Raw genomic sequence first — 16058 nt, forward strand, 5'->3', positions numbered from 1 at the left:
CTTCTTCAGGACAAATCAAAACAATTGAGTCATATCTTATTTTCAACTAATGCTGCTAACTGCTTTTTTAATTTCAGATATTCTTTCACCTGGACTTCACCTGCCTGTAATCACCTTTATTAGCTCTTACTTCCTGCTGTTTCAGTTAAACAAAAAAAAAGTTCAGTATTGAATGCTTCTGTTGAAAATTGCATAAGGGGTTTTATGAAAGGTGAGGCTTTCTATGCATTGCTTGGAAACCCTGCATTAAGAGAAAAGGGCTTTATATAATAATTGCTGTATTGGATTTCAAGCAGATAGACTGATTTAATAATGGGTTTTGGGTACTTCTGCTTTAAAACCAACCTGTAGGATTTTGACTTCAGCATACAGCACAAGGTACAACTCACAGCTCACATATTTTCAGTAACAAAGCATTGTTCAGTCCAGTTGTGTTCATACCAGCTCTATGAGGAGGCATTTTCACTAGTTCTGTACAGAAAATTATATTTGATAGCAAGATCTACAGTCTCAGGGCCCAAATTCATACGTCAGAGTAAAAAGTGTTTCCGTAAAAAGCACCCAGCCTCTTGAAACAGCAGCTGAGCACAATAGCATACATCAGGTTCAAACTGAAAAGTTATGAAATTATGCCAGAAATGTTCTATATTTCCATTGATTAACTATATAAATGCTGCTTTTCATCTAATAAATGTTTTAATTCCAAAAACATTTGGTAACTTTCATACGTGGGATGTGACATTTATATCTATAATAACTATAATCCAATCTACAAAGCCATGCATTTTAAAAGTTTTAAAGCAATCTGTTATATGTATCTTTAAAGATTAGCCTTCAGGATGAGATCATATTAAGCAGTCCAGTGTATGAAAAGGAGGGGCTCCTATTAAATGTGCTGACAGGAAAAAGAAATCCTTCCCTGTGAGCGTGGTGAGGCTGTGGCAGAGGTTGCCAGAAGAAACTGGATGCCCCATCCCTGGAAGTGTTCAAGGCCAGGTTGGACACTGCAGAAGCAGGTGGAAGGTGCCCATGCCCTTGGCATTGGGGGTGGAACAAGATGGTTTTTAAGGTCCTGATCCAAACCATTCTATGATTTTGTGAAAAGCAAAATTATTATTTAAACACCTGAAGTCAGGTTCTAAACAATGACAAATGGGAAACACAGAAGTTCACTTTCAATATGAAGATTACAATGATGTCTCACATTTTAAAGTGCATGCATATTTTATTAACTAACAATGTTTTACATGGAATGAGGACTTGGGAGATAAAGCAAATCCTCTATCAATTTCAGTCAATACCAGTGAACGCATGAAACAATTACAGAAATTGAGTATTTATTTATTACTGGTTATTGTGACAGTATGTTGATAAAACACTGGAAATTTACACTGAAGGAAATCTTTAGTTCCTTCTCCCCCAGATCAACAAAAAGAAATATTTCCTCACCTGTCACCAAAAGGCCTGTCTCATGGGAAATGGGTACTCATGGACACAAAGCTGTATAGACTGACAGAGGGGGAAGTTTTTTGTCTTTAATCTGCAAATATTGCATAGAGAAAAAACACCCTTGGTATGTCACATCAGTGCAACTGAAAACATTTTACACGGTCACCAAATACAATAGTCCCTCTTCATTATAACTGTATAAAAGACTAAAGGGGAGTTTGAGAGGGGCATAAATGTTCTCCAAAATAGTCAGAAAATACTTTTGTCAAGAAAATAACATTTTTTAGATAAAAGTAATAGATTAACAGTACTTTGAGTAGCAACCATTTGTCATTCATGACCCTGAAAAGGCACTCAACATCTGAACGTATGAACAGAAAGACATAAAATCTAGCTTAGAAGCCTAGAGGAATCACCAGTATTGAAGACTGAGGGAAAACCTATTACACAAACAATTACAATTAGTCTTTTTTATTACTATTTATTAGAGCAGAAGTTACAAATATGGGTAAGATCTTATCTAATGACAGCAACATTTTCACATTAACTTCGTCTACTGACATGTAATAAATAAAGCATAATAAAACGAAAGCTGTAATAATCAGTGTATTGAACTTCAAACTCTGTACCTTGCTAAGGGACTTCGTCCAAAAGCAATTGTGGCTGTCTTCTAGATACAGCCAGATGAATAAATATGGATATAATTCAAGCTCCTAGACTGCATTTTCCCATTTTTATCTACATGCAGCACAACTCTGACAACATTTCACAATTCCTCTGGAAAGCATTTGTAGGCAAACTCATACTAAACAGCTACCTCACTATATGTGCCTTCACAATCTTGTGAACTGTCAACCTGCATTTACATGGGGACCTTCAGCAGGCTGAGATGCACTGCCCTTTCATTATCTAACACTCAGAGCTTTGCTTAGACAACCATTCAGATTCCTGGAAGCACTACACTGAGCATAAGTTCAGTGAAATCCTCCCAAAAGCCAGCAAGTTTTCAGAAACACCTCTAGAATTGTGAATAGAAAACAAGGATTCTTCTAGTGTGGGTTTTACAGAAGATGGGACTTTTTTCACATTTGGAAATCTATTACTTATCAAAATTGAGTATAAATGTCCCCCACACCTTCCAGTCCCATCAATATAACAATCTGATAGAGGAGGCACCTCATATGCTTGCTCTAGGACTGACAATTAGGTTTTTTTCCAGTTCTCAGTAAATACTGTAATTTACATGATTCTCTACATTCAATCAAAGTGTAATGTTCCAAGATCTCAATCTGTGCCCTTTCAAGTTCTTTAGCCAGTAGTCCATGAAAGTTTATTCTGGCTCTGGGGAAAGTTTTGGTCCTGTTATCCAAAAGGCAAACACAGATTCTGCTTCTGTGCCTCACTACACCAGTTAGATATTCTAACCAAAGGAATTACATAAGCAAAAAAAAAAAATCAAAAAAATAAAAATCAAAAACCAACCCAGTAGTTCATATACCTTTTAATGATCAAAGGGCTTTCTTCTCCCACTTCTTTATAAAAACTTCAGAGCTATAATACAGTAGCTGTTCAGCATCCTCTTCTGGGCTCTCCTCCACAGAAAGTATCTGAGAAGGGGTTTGTCTGAATTATTTCAAGAGGAAATAGAGGGCATCCTCTGACATCTGTATCCATCTCTCTTCTCAACATTAATTTCCTCTCATCTCCTGTAGATAAGAAAAAGTGACTTGAAATGGGTTTGTCAGGCTGTAAGGATATCCACCAACCAACTGGAGCACAGTAAATTGTAAAAAAGGCTGTAGGAACAGCCAGTAGCAATCCTGTATGAACATCAGATGTATTTTTTTAGCAATGTAAGAGTTTACTCACCTGTGACACTACTTCTCACACATCAAATTGTGCCACACATCAAATTGTCTATCAGTGTTTTAGTTGTCTACAGTATGTTGTTAACAGAATAACCACCACCTGCTAATGCCAGGACAGATACTGTGCTGCCCAGTTAAGTAGACAAATATTACTCTTGAGGTGCAGCTTTGTGTTTCAGAGCTAAACTGAACAAACCCTTAATTGCAGAGAAGTTGCACTGTTTTGTTTTTTTTTTTTTATACCATGCTTATACCTTTTAAAATCAAAAACCATTCATCACTGTAAGAACTGTGGCAACCTTACCTGCCACAGACCTGTCAAATTCAATCCCCTTAGCTGTGCTGTCCCTCTCTCACCTCTCCTCTGGAGGGTCTCTTGAAGGGGTGAGCCATCATGAGGGGTAACATCTGGTGCTGCCATAGAGATGTGATGTGTCTTGAATTTCACTTTTTTGTGCAACATTTTCTTACATTTTCTCTGTATCTTTCTGAGCGACTCCAGCTGCATGCAACTGTCCGTCTCTGAAAAGCCACATTCATCAGATAAAAGATTAGAAGACAGCTTTTTTCGCTTTTTCTTCATTTTATGAGCATTTTTCTCCTTTTCCCTGGATTGTCTCTCACTTTTCTTTCCTTCATATCTTAATTTACTACTAGACCTCTTGCATGACTTTTTAAGTTTATGTTCACACTGCCTTGCCAAGCCCTCATGGACAGAATTAGAACAGGAGTTACATTGGCTGATTTCCTTCTCTTGACCTTCCAGAGCTACATTTTTATGGTAAATCAGTAATTTTCCTTCCCCGGCTCTTGCAGACAAGCACCCTTTATTACAACTGCTGTAAATTTCTTCATACCTTCTTTCTGCTCTCTTCACTGAGCCGCCACATGCCTCTCTAAGGTACTCAGAATCACTGATCTCTTCCAACAAATCCTTTAATCTGCAAGCAGATCTACATGTTCCATATGGTACCGTGCCTTCATCTCTACCATCTTCTTCTTTTAATTCCTCATTATGAGTAACAGTTGTGCACTCCAAAGAATGATTCAGTCCAGCACATGGTAAGTTATCAACAGCAAGTGAGTAATTCCTCTGCACCTGCAGCTTTTTTGCAAGCTTGCCCCCATGGACCTTGCTTTCCAACACTTTGTCTGTTGACTCAAGTTCCCCAAGAGTGATCACCAGCCTAAAATTACTATCACTACTACGATTTCTCTTGTGGAGGTTTTGTACAGGACTCAATTCTCTGAAGTGCTGACCATGTTTGTTACTCAAGCTGGTGCTAAACCCACTACCATCATCAGAGACCACTCGCTTCCACCGGGACTTGTTTGCAGTGGTTTTTGGCTCTAAGCAAACGCGTGCATAGTGTGGTGTCTGATAGTAGTTTAATAAATAATGGATGAATTCATCAGTCTCATAAACCTTTTGCTTTCTGCAATCATCTTCCTCAGACAAGGTCTGTGTGTGAACTACATCCAGTGGCGGGCGGTGCCTTCCAGGGAGAGGTTGGATGACCCTGCCGTCCTGGGTAACCGTGATCAGCAAAGGCCCGCAGCCTTCGGTGGAGGAGGTGCCCACATCTCTGCCAGGCAGTCCATCAGAGCTCGGGGCTGGAGAGGGATCATTTAAAATTGTCCTGACTAAGGGGCAAGCAGGTGCATGGAAGTTACTCACATCTCCTTCCTCACAGCATAAACCACTACCTTTTTGGGTTAACGGGCACTTAAACGCCTCAGGTTTCAGCTCTTTGTGCGTACGATAAAGGGAGTTAATCAGCTCCTGCTGTATGTCTTTAAATGCTGTTTCAGAAAATGAATTGAACTTCTTTACACCCAGTGAAGGATCCGCTTTTTGATTTGCCAACTGCGAAACCAAGAAAATAGAAATATATTTAACACATCATGTTCGTAATTAAGAAGGCTATGTCAGATGTAATGGGGCCCTAAAATTCAGGCTCAATGGAAGGATGGCCTCTGACTTCAACTCACAGTAAATTACAGTCCCTTAGAAATCTTTTACATTAAGGATTGAGAAAAATACACACTTGTTAAAAGCTGCAAGCAAATTTTTCTTTGCAAATAGTGGAGACAAAGTCATATTGGAAGTTAAAACCACCATTTTCACTTTAAACCTTTTTTGCCCAAAGCACTAAATTAAAGCTGCTAACATTAATCTGTGTGCAAAACATTCCAATTTTTATCACTTCTCTGCTGACTTTCTCAAGACATTATCTGAAGTAAACTGAAATAAGCCTGCTAATTGAGTGCTGGCCAAGAAAAGTAAGAGGCTATTAGAAATCCAACGGGTATAATCTTTGCCAATTTAGTTCAGTCACTTGTAGACCTGAGACCAAAACAAGCAGAGAGAGCATCACTTATGTCCCCACTCTAAAGTTCCTTGCTTGCAATACTGGATCAAGTCTAATAGAGCTAAAACAGCCTTTCCAGCCCTATTTTTCACTCAGTAAAGACAAGGTCTTGAAAAGCACAAAGGCAAAGTTTCTGGATGAAAATGCACTATGTTTGCTCTCAGGGCAAGACTGAGAGCAGATTGCCCCATGACACAGACCTCAGACCTGCTCAGTGTTCAGTCAGGCCCAGAGCAATCTTCTGAATAGCATCAAGATATCAAATGTCTGGTGCATTATTCAAGCTCTAATAGATACCCTTAAAAGTTTAAAATACGTTTTAAAAGAGTCTTACTTTCACACGATTTAACAGCACTGTAAGCAGTCTGACAGACTCCACTCTTCTCTGAGCTAGCAGGGATTTCCTTTCTTCCCATTCAGGCATATTCTCTGGCCACTGCTGTTCTTCAGCCGGTACCTTCTGCTGCTTTGGGGGATGTTCCTCATCTCCATCTATCTGCCTCTCTTCTCTCCTCTCGCGCTTAGCTTTCCTTTTTCTCTCTTGAACTTCTTTTCATCACCACGTCTTTTTCTAGGTAATTATCAATATGGGACAATTTAGATGACACTTGTTTTACACTGTGCGTCCTGGGGAATTGGATGTAAGTCTTTGAAGCGCTAATAATAAGCAGTCATCAAGAATCACATTTGGCTAACAGGGGATGTTGTTTGCTTAAATAACATCTTTTAAAAAACCGTAAGTTACACACACCCAACTGATCCCCACAGTTAGAAAGTGGTCTCTTCAAACTGTCTGTACTCTTGGGTTTTCTTTAGAAGCACCGCCAAGACAACAGCATCACATGATTGTTTGTCCCCAAGGACACAACTAGAGACTAATCATTTGGATCTAATTCTTAAATTAACAAATCTCCACTACAGATTAGCATGAGGGTTCCATTTAAGAGGTATTACAAGAGTAATTCAGGGGTTATCACTGAGCAATGCTTACCCAGAGCCAAGGCTTTTTCTGCTCCACACCCACCCCACCAGTGAGGAGGCTGGGGATGAACAAGGAGGGGACACAGCCAGGACAGCTGATCCCAACTGACCCAAAGGATATCCCAGACCATATGGCCTCATGCTCAGCAATAAAGCTAGAGGAGGAGGAGGAAGGGGGGCATTTGGAAGGATGGTTTTTGTCTTCCCAAGTCACTTATGTGGGGTGAAGCCCTGCTGTCCTGGGGATGCAGAACACCTGCCTGCCCTGGGGAAGCGGGGAATGAATTCCTTGTTTGCTTCCCTTGTGTACGTGGCCTTTGCTTTACCTATGAAACTGTCTTGATCTCAACCCTCAGTTTTCTCACTTTTACCTTTGTGATTCTCCTCCCATTCCACTGGGGAGAGGAGGAGGGAGTGAGCAGCTGTTGTAGGACTTAATTACCAGCTGGGGTTAAACCTCAACAGGCTATCACCACTTTTTGGAAACTTTGGAAGTAGCTCTACCATATAATCAACACGACATCACAAAAACCTTCAGAAAATTCAAGGAACAGTGTTCACACAAATGAGTGTTTAAAACCAGTTTTTAAAGAAATATTTGAATAAGGAAGAATTAGCAATGCAAGCATAGCAGTGCTTTTAGAGACCTAGCATTAGATTCATTATGTTCTGCATTCTAAGTGTCTGTTTATTCAAGAAGGTGCATAACATGATTGATTACTAATGACAGTTTAGGATGCCACCCAAACACATTATCTAAAGAATTAAAACTTCAATATACTACTATTACTCATATGCAAATTTAAGAACACTGCACTAAAGATATCACCATTGAAATGGATAAAGACAGAAAAGTATTCATTTCATAGCTTTGGACTGTCCAGTCAACTGGGAGGTACTGAGAAATGTACATCACATTAATTTTATTTCAGGGCATAAGGACAATAAAAAGCCCACATGCAGAACCTTAAGGAAACAATCCTCAGAACAAATTTGAGAGCAACAGCTCTTTGATTTCACTGTAGGCCCACAGAATCACAGAATAATCCAGTCTGAAAGGGACCTTGGCATATCTCCAATCCAACCTTTCTCATAATCCAGACCCCTGCATGGGATGCCTTACATGCAGAATTATCAAACTGGTTTTCTTTCCAATATATAAAGTAACAACTACATAGTATTGTTTCCATTTCTTCAACTCCTGTTTCCTCCAAGCCTGGATTTTTACACAGCCACTCTTCCTGTATTTTACTTGATATGACGAAGTGTAGCAACTCTCAAGAAAATGGGACATTCTCTAAAAATATACTCTCACTTTTCAACCCCTTCTCTTTTTTTTCCCTCTTTTTCAAACGTGCTCCTGTTCTTGCAGCTTTAGTCTTTCCAGGCTTCTCTGTCTTATGGCTCCTTCACTAAAAATGTCTGGCTTTTTTTAAAAGCCACCTGTCACAGAAGCAGCAGAATCAGACTTAGCAGCCCAGTTTGCTGTGTATTTATACAAACACTGACAACCTGCTGAGAAAACGAGAGACCTCAGGTGACACCAAAATACCACTGCACTCCTGAGAATGCCTCTCTCCACCCTGACATGCCAGAACTTCTGAAGTTCATTCTGGGTTGTCAATCCAGCTCAAACAACCCTCTCTCAAATGTCTCATCCTGCTGTGACATCAGGGCTCACAGTCTGCCGTCATGCCTTTGAGCAAACCCGTTCCTGGTAGGCTCTTCTGGGGACTCAAAGTTCAGCATATTCAGCACAGCATTCCTAGTTGCATGACCATGCAGTTCTGCCAAAACTAGAGTTCACTGACTCTTAGAGCAACATATTTTGGATCAAATGCTTATTTGCTTGCTTAAAAAATTAGGGATTCTGTTGATGTGTGCTGCATTTCATCAGTTTCAAATACCCAGATGTCAGCGCATTAAAAGAAAACACTCAAGTAAGTTGCATCAAGGCCTGTCTCTACAAAAAAAAAAAAAAAAAAAAAAAAAAAAAGGTATTAGGAAGCATTATTTCCAGCACAGAGGGATATTTCAGGGTCACAGTTTAGAAATTACCAGCTGGGATTAAAAAATGAAACAGGGTAGTCCCTAGTAAGTGCTTATAGAGGTAAATCAATAGGCTGCTGAAATTAAGCTTACAGGTTGCACAACTTGTTTTATAATGCCACACTAGGCATAACACTTCAAAGGATTTTTCTCTCAACATACTTAAACAAAAAGGTACAGAGAAGAGAACAGATATCCTTTCCAAGCCAATAATCACCAGACAGCTGCTACACCTACTTCATATTTAACAATAAGAAACTAAGTGTCTTTCAGAGTCTCATCAGTTCCCGAGATCGTCTCCCACTTTCAGTGACAACTACACTGAAAATATTGGCAACTTTTAGCTTACCAGAGAAATTTTTCAGGAAATCAAAACAGTATAATGCTGGGTTTTGATTAAAGGAGATAAGTTCAGATACCTGAACTCCATATATCAGTACATCTAGTACAAACAGGATAGTCACACAGGGGTTTTTTTGCCCCTCACATGCTTAATTGTACAAAAAGTTTACAGAGAGGCTTCCACTGGTTATCAAGGACTTTTCAGGCCTAAATCCAAGGAAAAAGAAACAGAAGTTGGCAAACCACCATCTGTGCCAGCTTCTTCCACAAAATCTCAGCACCTAGTTACAAGTAAAGCTTAATGTATTTTAATGCTGTCCATATGCTATATTTTTCCTTATTTTATAGACACCATTTTAACATAAATACAGACTAAATCAAATGGAGAAAAAAAGACACATATACAAAGAGAACTGCAAGAGTGCCACATAAAAGCTTCCACTGAGGGAACATAACAAAAAAGTTTGTAAGATGGTTTTCACAGGTTATAAATGATATTATTACTTGAAAAATGCCCGTTTTCTTTCAACATGGGAATGTACAAGGGAATACAAGCACAGAAACTAATAAAAGAGGGCGACTACACTTTATTGAGAATGACGAAGAAAAAACCCACATACGTACTGGAGAAAAAGCTGGTGCCATTAATATAAAATAACCATGAATCTCTGGAAGCAGCAGCTACAGCACAGACTGCAGCAATGAATCGCTCCTTTTAGGGAACTGCAGCCAAATGCACTCAGAATTAATTGTATTTTTGTCAGGCAAGGCTGAATCCCTCAGGATTAATCTCTGCACACAGCTGTGTATGTATACAGACACACCTTCAGCGTCTCATATAATCGAAATAGATACACAAAGCACTTTCTACAAGACTGAAGCAATGAGTAATCTCTAGAGTCCTTTCTGCCCACTGTGCATTAAAACAAAGAGCTTCCTAAAGCTTTCCACCAAGTTAGTTCCAACCAAACTTCTGCCACCCATTAAGATTTGTTGTGTAGCAGGTTAAAACACCCAGGACTCTGTTGTTACAGCCTGTAGACCACCTGGTGTACACAAAATCTTGCTCTGTTTTGCAAGTACATCTTCTTTTAAACCAACTGATATATTATCCTGCCCTTGCAAATCTTCTTTCACTTATATCCTTACACCATCACAGCTGCAACCATCTTCCTACTACTGCAATAAATCACCCAAAACCCCTAAACTCTCTTCATAGAGCTGAGCAAGCTATAGTGGTTTGCCAGTGCACACCATTACCCTTGCTCTTCCCCACTTGTGCTCATAACCAGGAGCTCTTCAAGCATCATAAATTTATTTCTCTCTATATAACTGTGAAAAAGGCATAGAATTATTTACTGGCTGATGCACTGAATTGCTGCTCTGCAGCATGGCCTTTTGGAATCAACCCTGGCATATTAATAAGCCACTACCTTAACTGCTGCAACTGACAAATTACAAGGAATTTGACTTTCAACCCCTTTTCCAAATTATTATTTCCTTTTGGCCACTCTGCCATGGTAAAAACAATTGGAACACATCTGCCCTTGCACTAGGATTTACTACAATAACTGAAGGCTGAACTGTCCTTATCTTACAACACCCTGAATTGTGTCACCTAAGTTCATACTTTAAAACAAACTTACACTTCTGGGAAAAATTAACAACCTGGCAATATCTAGCCTGAAACACTCACATAGTCCATATGAGCAATATGCAAGTATTGGGAATAATTGTTCCAAAGGCACCCCTCACATTTGCTCACTGTACTGCTAGCTCAAATAGCTCTAACCATCCCCAGTTTCCCAGCTGGTCACTCATGCCAGGCCCTGGGCCATCACAACCATTTCAGAGACCATACCATCAACCAGGTCAGGATAAAAGGTTATCTTAAAGAGAAAAAAAAATCATATTTTCCTAGGTTACTTCTCATGCTCTCACGGACAGAGTAGCCTCCAAGCAGCCCCACCAGCAGAGGTGAAGGCAAGCTCAAGGCAGAGGAAATACTTTAATTCTACAGAGTGAGTATACAGGAGCACTATAAGCTAATGCAATGTGGCAACTGTATGTACTGATCCCCTGCAGCAGAGTTTATCATGCAGGGGAAAAAAGCTGGAGTTGTTTAGCCTGGAGAAAAAGAGACTCAGGGGGACCTTATGTTTCTCTACAATCACCTGAAAGGAGGCTGGATCCAGGTGGGGGCTGGTCACCTCTCCCAAGTAATGAGAGAGGAAATGGCCTCACATCACATCAGAGGAGGTTTAGGTTGGATATTAGGAAAAACTTCTCCAGTGAAATGGTGATCAGGCATTGGAAGAAGCTGGAAACGTGATCCCTGGAAGCCTACAAATGGTTTGTGGCTATGGCATTTGGAGACATCGTTTAGCAGTAAACACAGTAAATGTTACTGGTTAGACTCTGTGATCTTAGAGGGTTTTTCCAACCCCAGTGATTCTATGACAAGCACTTACCAGAAAGTCACTAGGAGAAGCTTAATGAAGAGCTTTAAACTGATATTTAACAAATGAGTTTTTCCAGCCTGCTCTATGCAAAATTAACTGAGGTGCCGCTGCTCTCACGAATACTGCAATAACGGAGCGCTTTGAAGCGAACACTCCCAGCGCCGCTGTGGTCCCCGCTGCCTGAGGCGAGGATAACACACACACACACACACACACACTCACACACTCACTCACACACACACACACACACACACTCACACCGCCAGCCCCAGCCCGGTGGATGCAGCCTCTGAAGGCCGCGGTCCCCGAGCTCCGGCAGCGCCGGCCGGGGGCAGCCGGGCGGGCAGGGCCCGGTCCCGGCGGCTTCAGCGGGAGCCGCGGCACCGCGACCCGCCCCGGCTGCCGGCCCCGGCAGGTGCGGACCCGGCTCGGGCTGCCCGAGCGCCGCAGCGGCCGAGCCGGGCCGAGCCGAGCCGGGCCGCCCCCAGCGCCGGGAACCCCCGGGCCCAGACCCGCCGCGCCCTCCGCTCCCTCCGGGCTGCTCCGGCCCGGCCCGCCGCCGCAGCGCCGGAGCGGAGGGAGGATCGACCCGCCCGTCCCGGCAGGCCCGCGGCCCCAGCGGAGCCGCCCCGGCAGCCGCCACAACTTTCCCCGGCGGAGCGGGCACCGCGGCCCGGCTCGGCTCGGCTCGGCTCGGCTCGGCTCGCCCCACCCGGCCCCGCAGCGCCCTCCGCCGGCCGCGCCCGCCGCCCGGGCCGGCCGCCCTTACCCGCGGCTCCGCGGCACCGCCGGCCCTTCGGCCGCCACCCGGGGCGGAGCGCGGCCGCGCCCTCGGGCCGCCCCCGGGGCGCGGCTCCTCCGCTCCGCCCGCCTCGCCCGCCGCCGCAGCGCGGCCGCACGCCGGGCGGGCTGGGGGTGCCGCACGCCGGGCGGGTGCTCTCGAGGAACGGCTCGCGAAGCGAGTGCCAGGAGGTGCCGGCGTGTGAAAAATGCGTATTTTATGGCTGGCTTTTCGTAAATATTACAATGAATATTATATGTGTAATGTTAGAAAGTTCTGCTGTATTAATTCTCTTAAGTAGTGTGTTAAATATATTTCTAGGTAATAACACAATGTTAAAATAGTAACTATGTATGTGGGTTTGGTTTTTTTTAAAGAATGAGATACTCACTTTGAGATAACAGTCACAGAACACCTAAATCTTCCAGAGAAGAGGAATTTATGGTTTTCTTATCAGAAGAAGCTAATTTCTTCAGGCCTTGCTCAGACTCGAAGACACCATGGGGATTGAAAGAAGCAGCTGACATATACCAGACAGAATTTCTTGTTTTAAATAGAATCTATGCATAACCATGAAGTATGTATGAATATGCAACAGTGTATGGTTTTTAAGGATTAATCCTTTGTTCACAAAACATGTTTTTGGCAGCTTAGTGCCCAAAAACATCCAGACATCCGTAATTCTTTGCTTTTTATTGTCTTGTAATTGTCCTAACTCTAAATGGTGTACCAACCATTTCCACTCTGCAATGGTCTAATTTCTATGTATGCAATCACAACCCGAGACCAAGGGTTACACATATATTTACTGTGGGAGTGTATTTCTGTCACAATTTCGTGTGCCTAAAAGCATGTCTTTGTTTTCTCGCTATACAAATGGATAAGACATAGATACTATGTTTACTAACTAATGTTGTTCTGGTCTGGGTGCCTTCTCCACAGTTGTTTCTTCTTGTGTTAGGAAGGTTTCTTAGGAGTTATTATGGGCTGACATTTGTTTGAGGGTTTTTTATCTTAAATGATAGAATTGTGCTTTGATAATACAAATTTCCAGTATACTCTATGTGATTTTTTTTCCTTCTGCATAATTTTTCCAAATTAAAACAGGCAAACTGGCATTTGAGATCAGTTTGCAGCAGCACAGTCATTATATACCCCTACTGCTTTCCCAAACCTGCAACTTGAGAAACTTTAATGTTTTACCTCTTGAATAAAATGTTTAATGTAACCATACAAAGCTATTTTTTCAAGGTCCAAGAGTATGCCCCCTGGATGCAGGAAACCAGATCCTTGACTGTAATTAAGCAAATTGTGTCAATACAATCTATTTTGTATTCTGTATTTCAGGGAGCAAGCCACTGTAAACTGAGGTCTTTTGCCATTGTGAAATATCCTCCCTGGGATCAAGCTGGAGCAGTGTGGAAGTCTTCTCTGGGAAAGGAGACAAGGAATGCCAGAGCAGCATCACAACCAAATGAGTTTATTTTAAAACCTGGTAACCAGGGCACATAGACAAACTTCTCTGGAAGCTTCAGGATTAGGCTGGGGAGGAAGATGGTTGGAAGAAACTCTGAACACAAAGCTTGTTTAAATACATAAAAGGAATACTCTTGGCTATGTTTCTGCTTGTGGCTTGGTAATGTCATTCCAGGAATTACATCTGAATGTTACGTACTGCTCAAGCAATTTAAAAGCTAAGATAACTTTCCTGATTGAGAATATAGGTATAGATCTACTAACTCTAGGTTGTACAGTCTGTAGGAAAACCCAAACCTCAGAGTTGTATTTAATTTTGAAATAGAAAACTGAAACCTGTTCCAAAGGACAGTAAGAAAACTCACATAGTTATGTTCAATAAATAACAATGATACAACCTTGCTTATTGCAGTTTGCTGTCATTGCAGGTTTGACCCAGGAAACAAAGTCATGCACTGCTGAAATATCCTTTCCTTAGATACTAATGTGACCAGTTATTGAGTGAGAGGCAGCTCACCTACACAACTGCTTTCTAGTGAGGAACAAGTGAATAATGGGTTGGATCTGCCATCACCTGTACAGAAAACTTGTTAAACTTGCATGTCTTTAAGGTAATATTAGAAAATACCTGGTGGCGTTTTCTTTTTTCAAAGTGTCTAACTTCCCTGTCTAGACCTTCTAATTATTTTTATGGTGATGGGTTTAATCTACAAGAAAGTTATTTCAGAAATACTTTGTATTGTACTTTGTGGGTGATTTTGCTTAGAGGGAAAGAAGGAGAGGAAGGAAGGAAGGACAGAAACTACCTTAAAGGTCATCTAGCTCCAACCCTCCTGCCATGGGCACAGACACTTCCCACTAGATCTGGTGGATCCAAAGCTCTATCCAACCTGACCTTGAACATATCCAATTTTTTAATGTATAATTTGTTTTATTTTGGCAGGTCCCTTTACAAAGGAGAAAAAATAACAACAGAGACTCACACCAACCACATTCTTCTCCAAGGACTGCTTGTGGGAGGCTGAGATTATCTGGTGATTCATTTTATCAGCCAGAAAAAGTATGGAAAAAACTGCCCCAAAATGAGTAATAGAAATGGGAAGACTGAATGGAAAATTGCAGTGCTCAGTAAGAATCTTAAGTTGAGGTTGGTCTTGTGCAGATGAGCAACAAAAAAAAAAAACCCTGGAAGAAATATCACCCTTTTCTTTGAAGTCTTGAAGTAAGGTTTGAAATCTTCTGTTTCCAAGCACTAATCATGTATAGCAAGTTATACCCATTTATTGTTGTTTTTCTTCTCTTCCTTGATGGTTAAATACTTTCTTCTCACCAAGAAAATACAACACCATAAATAGCTGAGTTCCTGGAGAGAGAAGCAATTCTAGAGAGATGTCTTTTAGCTCTTTTATTGATCTAGGAATAGTGCATTGGATCATCAGCAGAGCATTCTTGCCAGAGGCAGACTAAGTCACCCGACACTGTTCTGTTGAATGCACTGTAAGAAGATACTGAACATAGCTTTCAGTTTGAGTGGAATTTTTCGGGTGGTTATTTTTGTTGATTTGCGGTTTTTTGGAGGGGATAGTTTTTGTTTTGTTTGTTTGGGGTTTTTTTGTTACACGAAACAGAACATCCTGTTTTGGTGCAAATCTCTGCTACTACCTCCATACTGGCTGTTATCTCCTCACTCCACAAATTCTGGTCTCAACTAGTATCTCCTTTCCACTTTCGTCTCTCCCCTCCCTGTGCCTTTTTTTCTTTTCTGTGGCAGCACGTCAAGAAAACCTGAACTAATGGACCTCGTAAATCTTATTAATGATGATCACTCAGTTACTCAGCTCCAGCAGCAACACAGAGTGTCGTTATAGGACACGAGAAAGCACAACGCGAGCTACCTGCCACTTTGCAAGGTAAAAGAGAGAGCTTATTTTTTGACTCCAACTTTTATACTTTTCCAAAGGTGACAATGGATTGGAGAGTGAATGGGCCACCTCTCCAAAGATATTGGACAAAGCACTAGTACATCAAGTCTCTCCACCCCCATGAAGGAATGCAAAACAACACGTTATTTACAGAAACTGTGTGGGAAAGTTTCCCAATAGAATGTAAACTCAGAAGGCTTTAAAAAAACTCAAAAATCAGGGCGACATCAGAGTGCTTCGGGAGCAGAACGCGGTGTTTTTGTGCCGTTGCTGTATTCGGTCCTGTGGAAATACATTTAATTGTAAAGAGAAAGGTGTGTATTCACTGTCCGTGGAAATATGTTTAATTGTAAGGA

General features: G+C 41.5%; 1 protein-coding gene and 1 long non-coding RNA gene across 11 annotated transcripts; one reads left to right on the forward strand and one right to left on the reverse strand.

Moving 5' to 3' along the window:
• Positions 1 to 1914: 1914 nt before the first annotated feature.
• Positions 1915 to 12414, reverse strand: LOC105759171 (A-kinase anchor protein 17B). 8 transcript variants are annotated; one of them, XR_012055989.1, is made up of 6 exons: positions 11533 to 11731; positions 11236 to 11404; positions 10854 to 10950; positions 6024 to 6260; positions 3675 to 5184; positions 1915 to 3155 (listed from the first exon to the last, which is right to left on the reverse strand). XR_012055989.1 is itself a non-coding variant. In XM_030272593.4 (5 exons), exons 2-4 carry the CDS (start codon positions 6111 to 6113, stop codon positions 3785 to 3787), a joined length of 1155 nt encoding a protein of 384 aa, XP_030128453.4. In that variant the 5' UTR covers positions 6114 to 6260; positions 12293 to 12414; the 3' UTR covers positions 1915 to 3155; positions 3675 to 3784. The 8 variants fall into 8 exon arrangements, 1 of the variants encoding a protein (XP_030128453.4); XR_012055988.1 differs by lacking the exons at positions 11236 to 11404; positions 11533 to 11731 and adding an exon at positions 12293 to 12307; XR_012055987.1 differs by lacking the exon at positions 11236 to 11404 and having other exon boundaries at positions 11533 to 11729.
• A 16-nt stretch (positions 12415 to 12430) lies between these two features.
• LOC115495234 (uncharacterized) lies at positions 12431 to 15810 on the forward strand. Of its 3 annotated transcripts, none has more exons than XR_003960404.4 (3): positions 12431 to 13940; positions 14209 to 14391; positions 14724 to 15810. It is a non-coding gene; the product is annotated as an uncharacterized lncRNA (long non-coding RNA). The 3 variants fall into 3 exon arrangements; XR_003960403.4 differs by having other exon boundaries at positions 12432 to 12881; positions 13652 to 14391; XR_012055992.1 differs by having other exon boundaries at positions 12447 to 12495; positions 12682 to 14391.
• Positions 15811 to 16058: the final 248 nt, after the last annotated feature.

Source organism: Taeniopygia guttata, chromosome 4A (genome assembly GCF_048771995.1).
Source record: "Taeniopygia guttata chromosome 4A, bTaeGut7.mat, whole genome shotgun sequence".
In the NCBI taxonomy this organism is placed as follows: Eukaryota; Metazoa; Chordata; class Aves; order Passeriformes; family Estrildidae; genus Taeniopygia; species Taeniopygia guttata.

Bases quoted from the DNA above. Each gene is read 5' to 3' on its own strand.
- LOC105759171 (XM_030272593.4), bottom strand. From the start codon at position 6,113: ATGCCTGAATGGGAAGAAAGGAAATCCCTGCTAGCTCAGAGAAGAGTG. The intron at 5,185-6,023 runs GTAAGACTCTTT...TTGGTTTCGCAG, and splicing joins TGCTGTTAAATCGTGTGAAA to TTGGCAAATCAAAAAGCGGA. The intron at 3,840-4,174 runs GTATGAAGAAAT...GTGGCTTTTCAG, and splicing joins GTGAAGAGAGCAGAAAGAAG to AGACGGACAGTTGCATGCAG.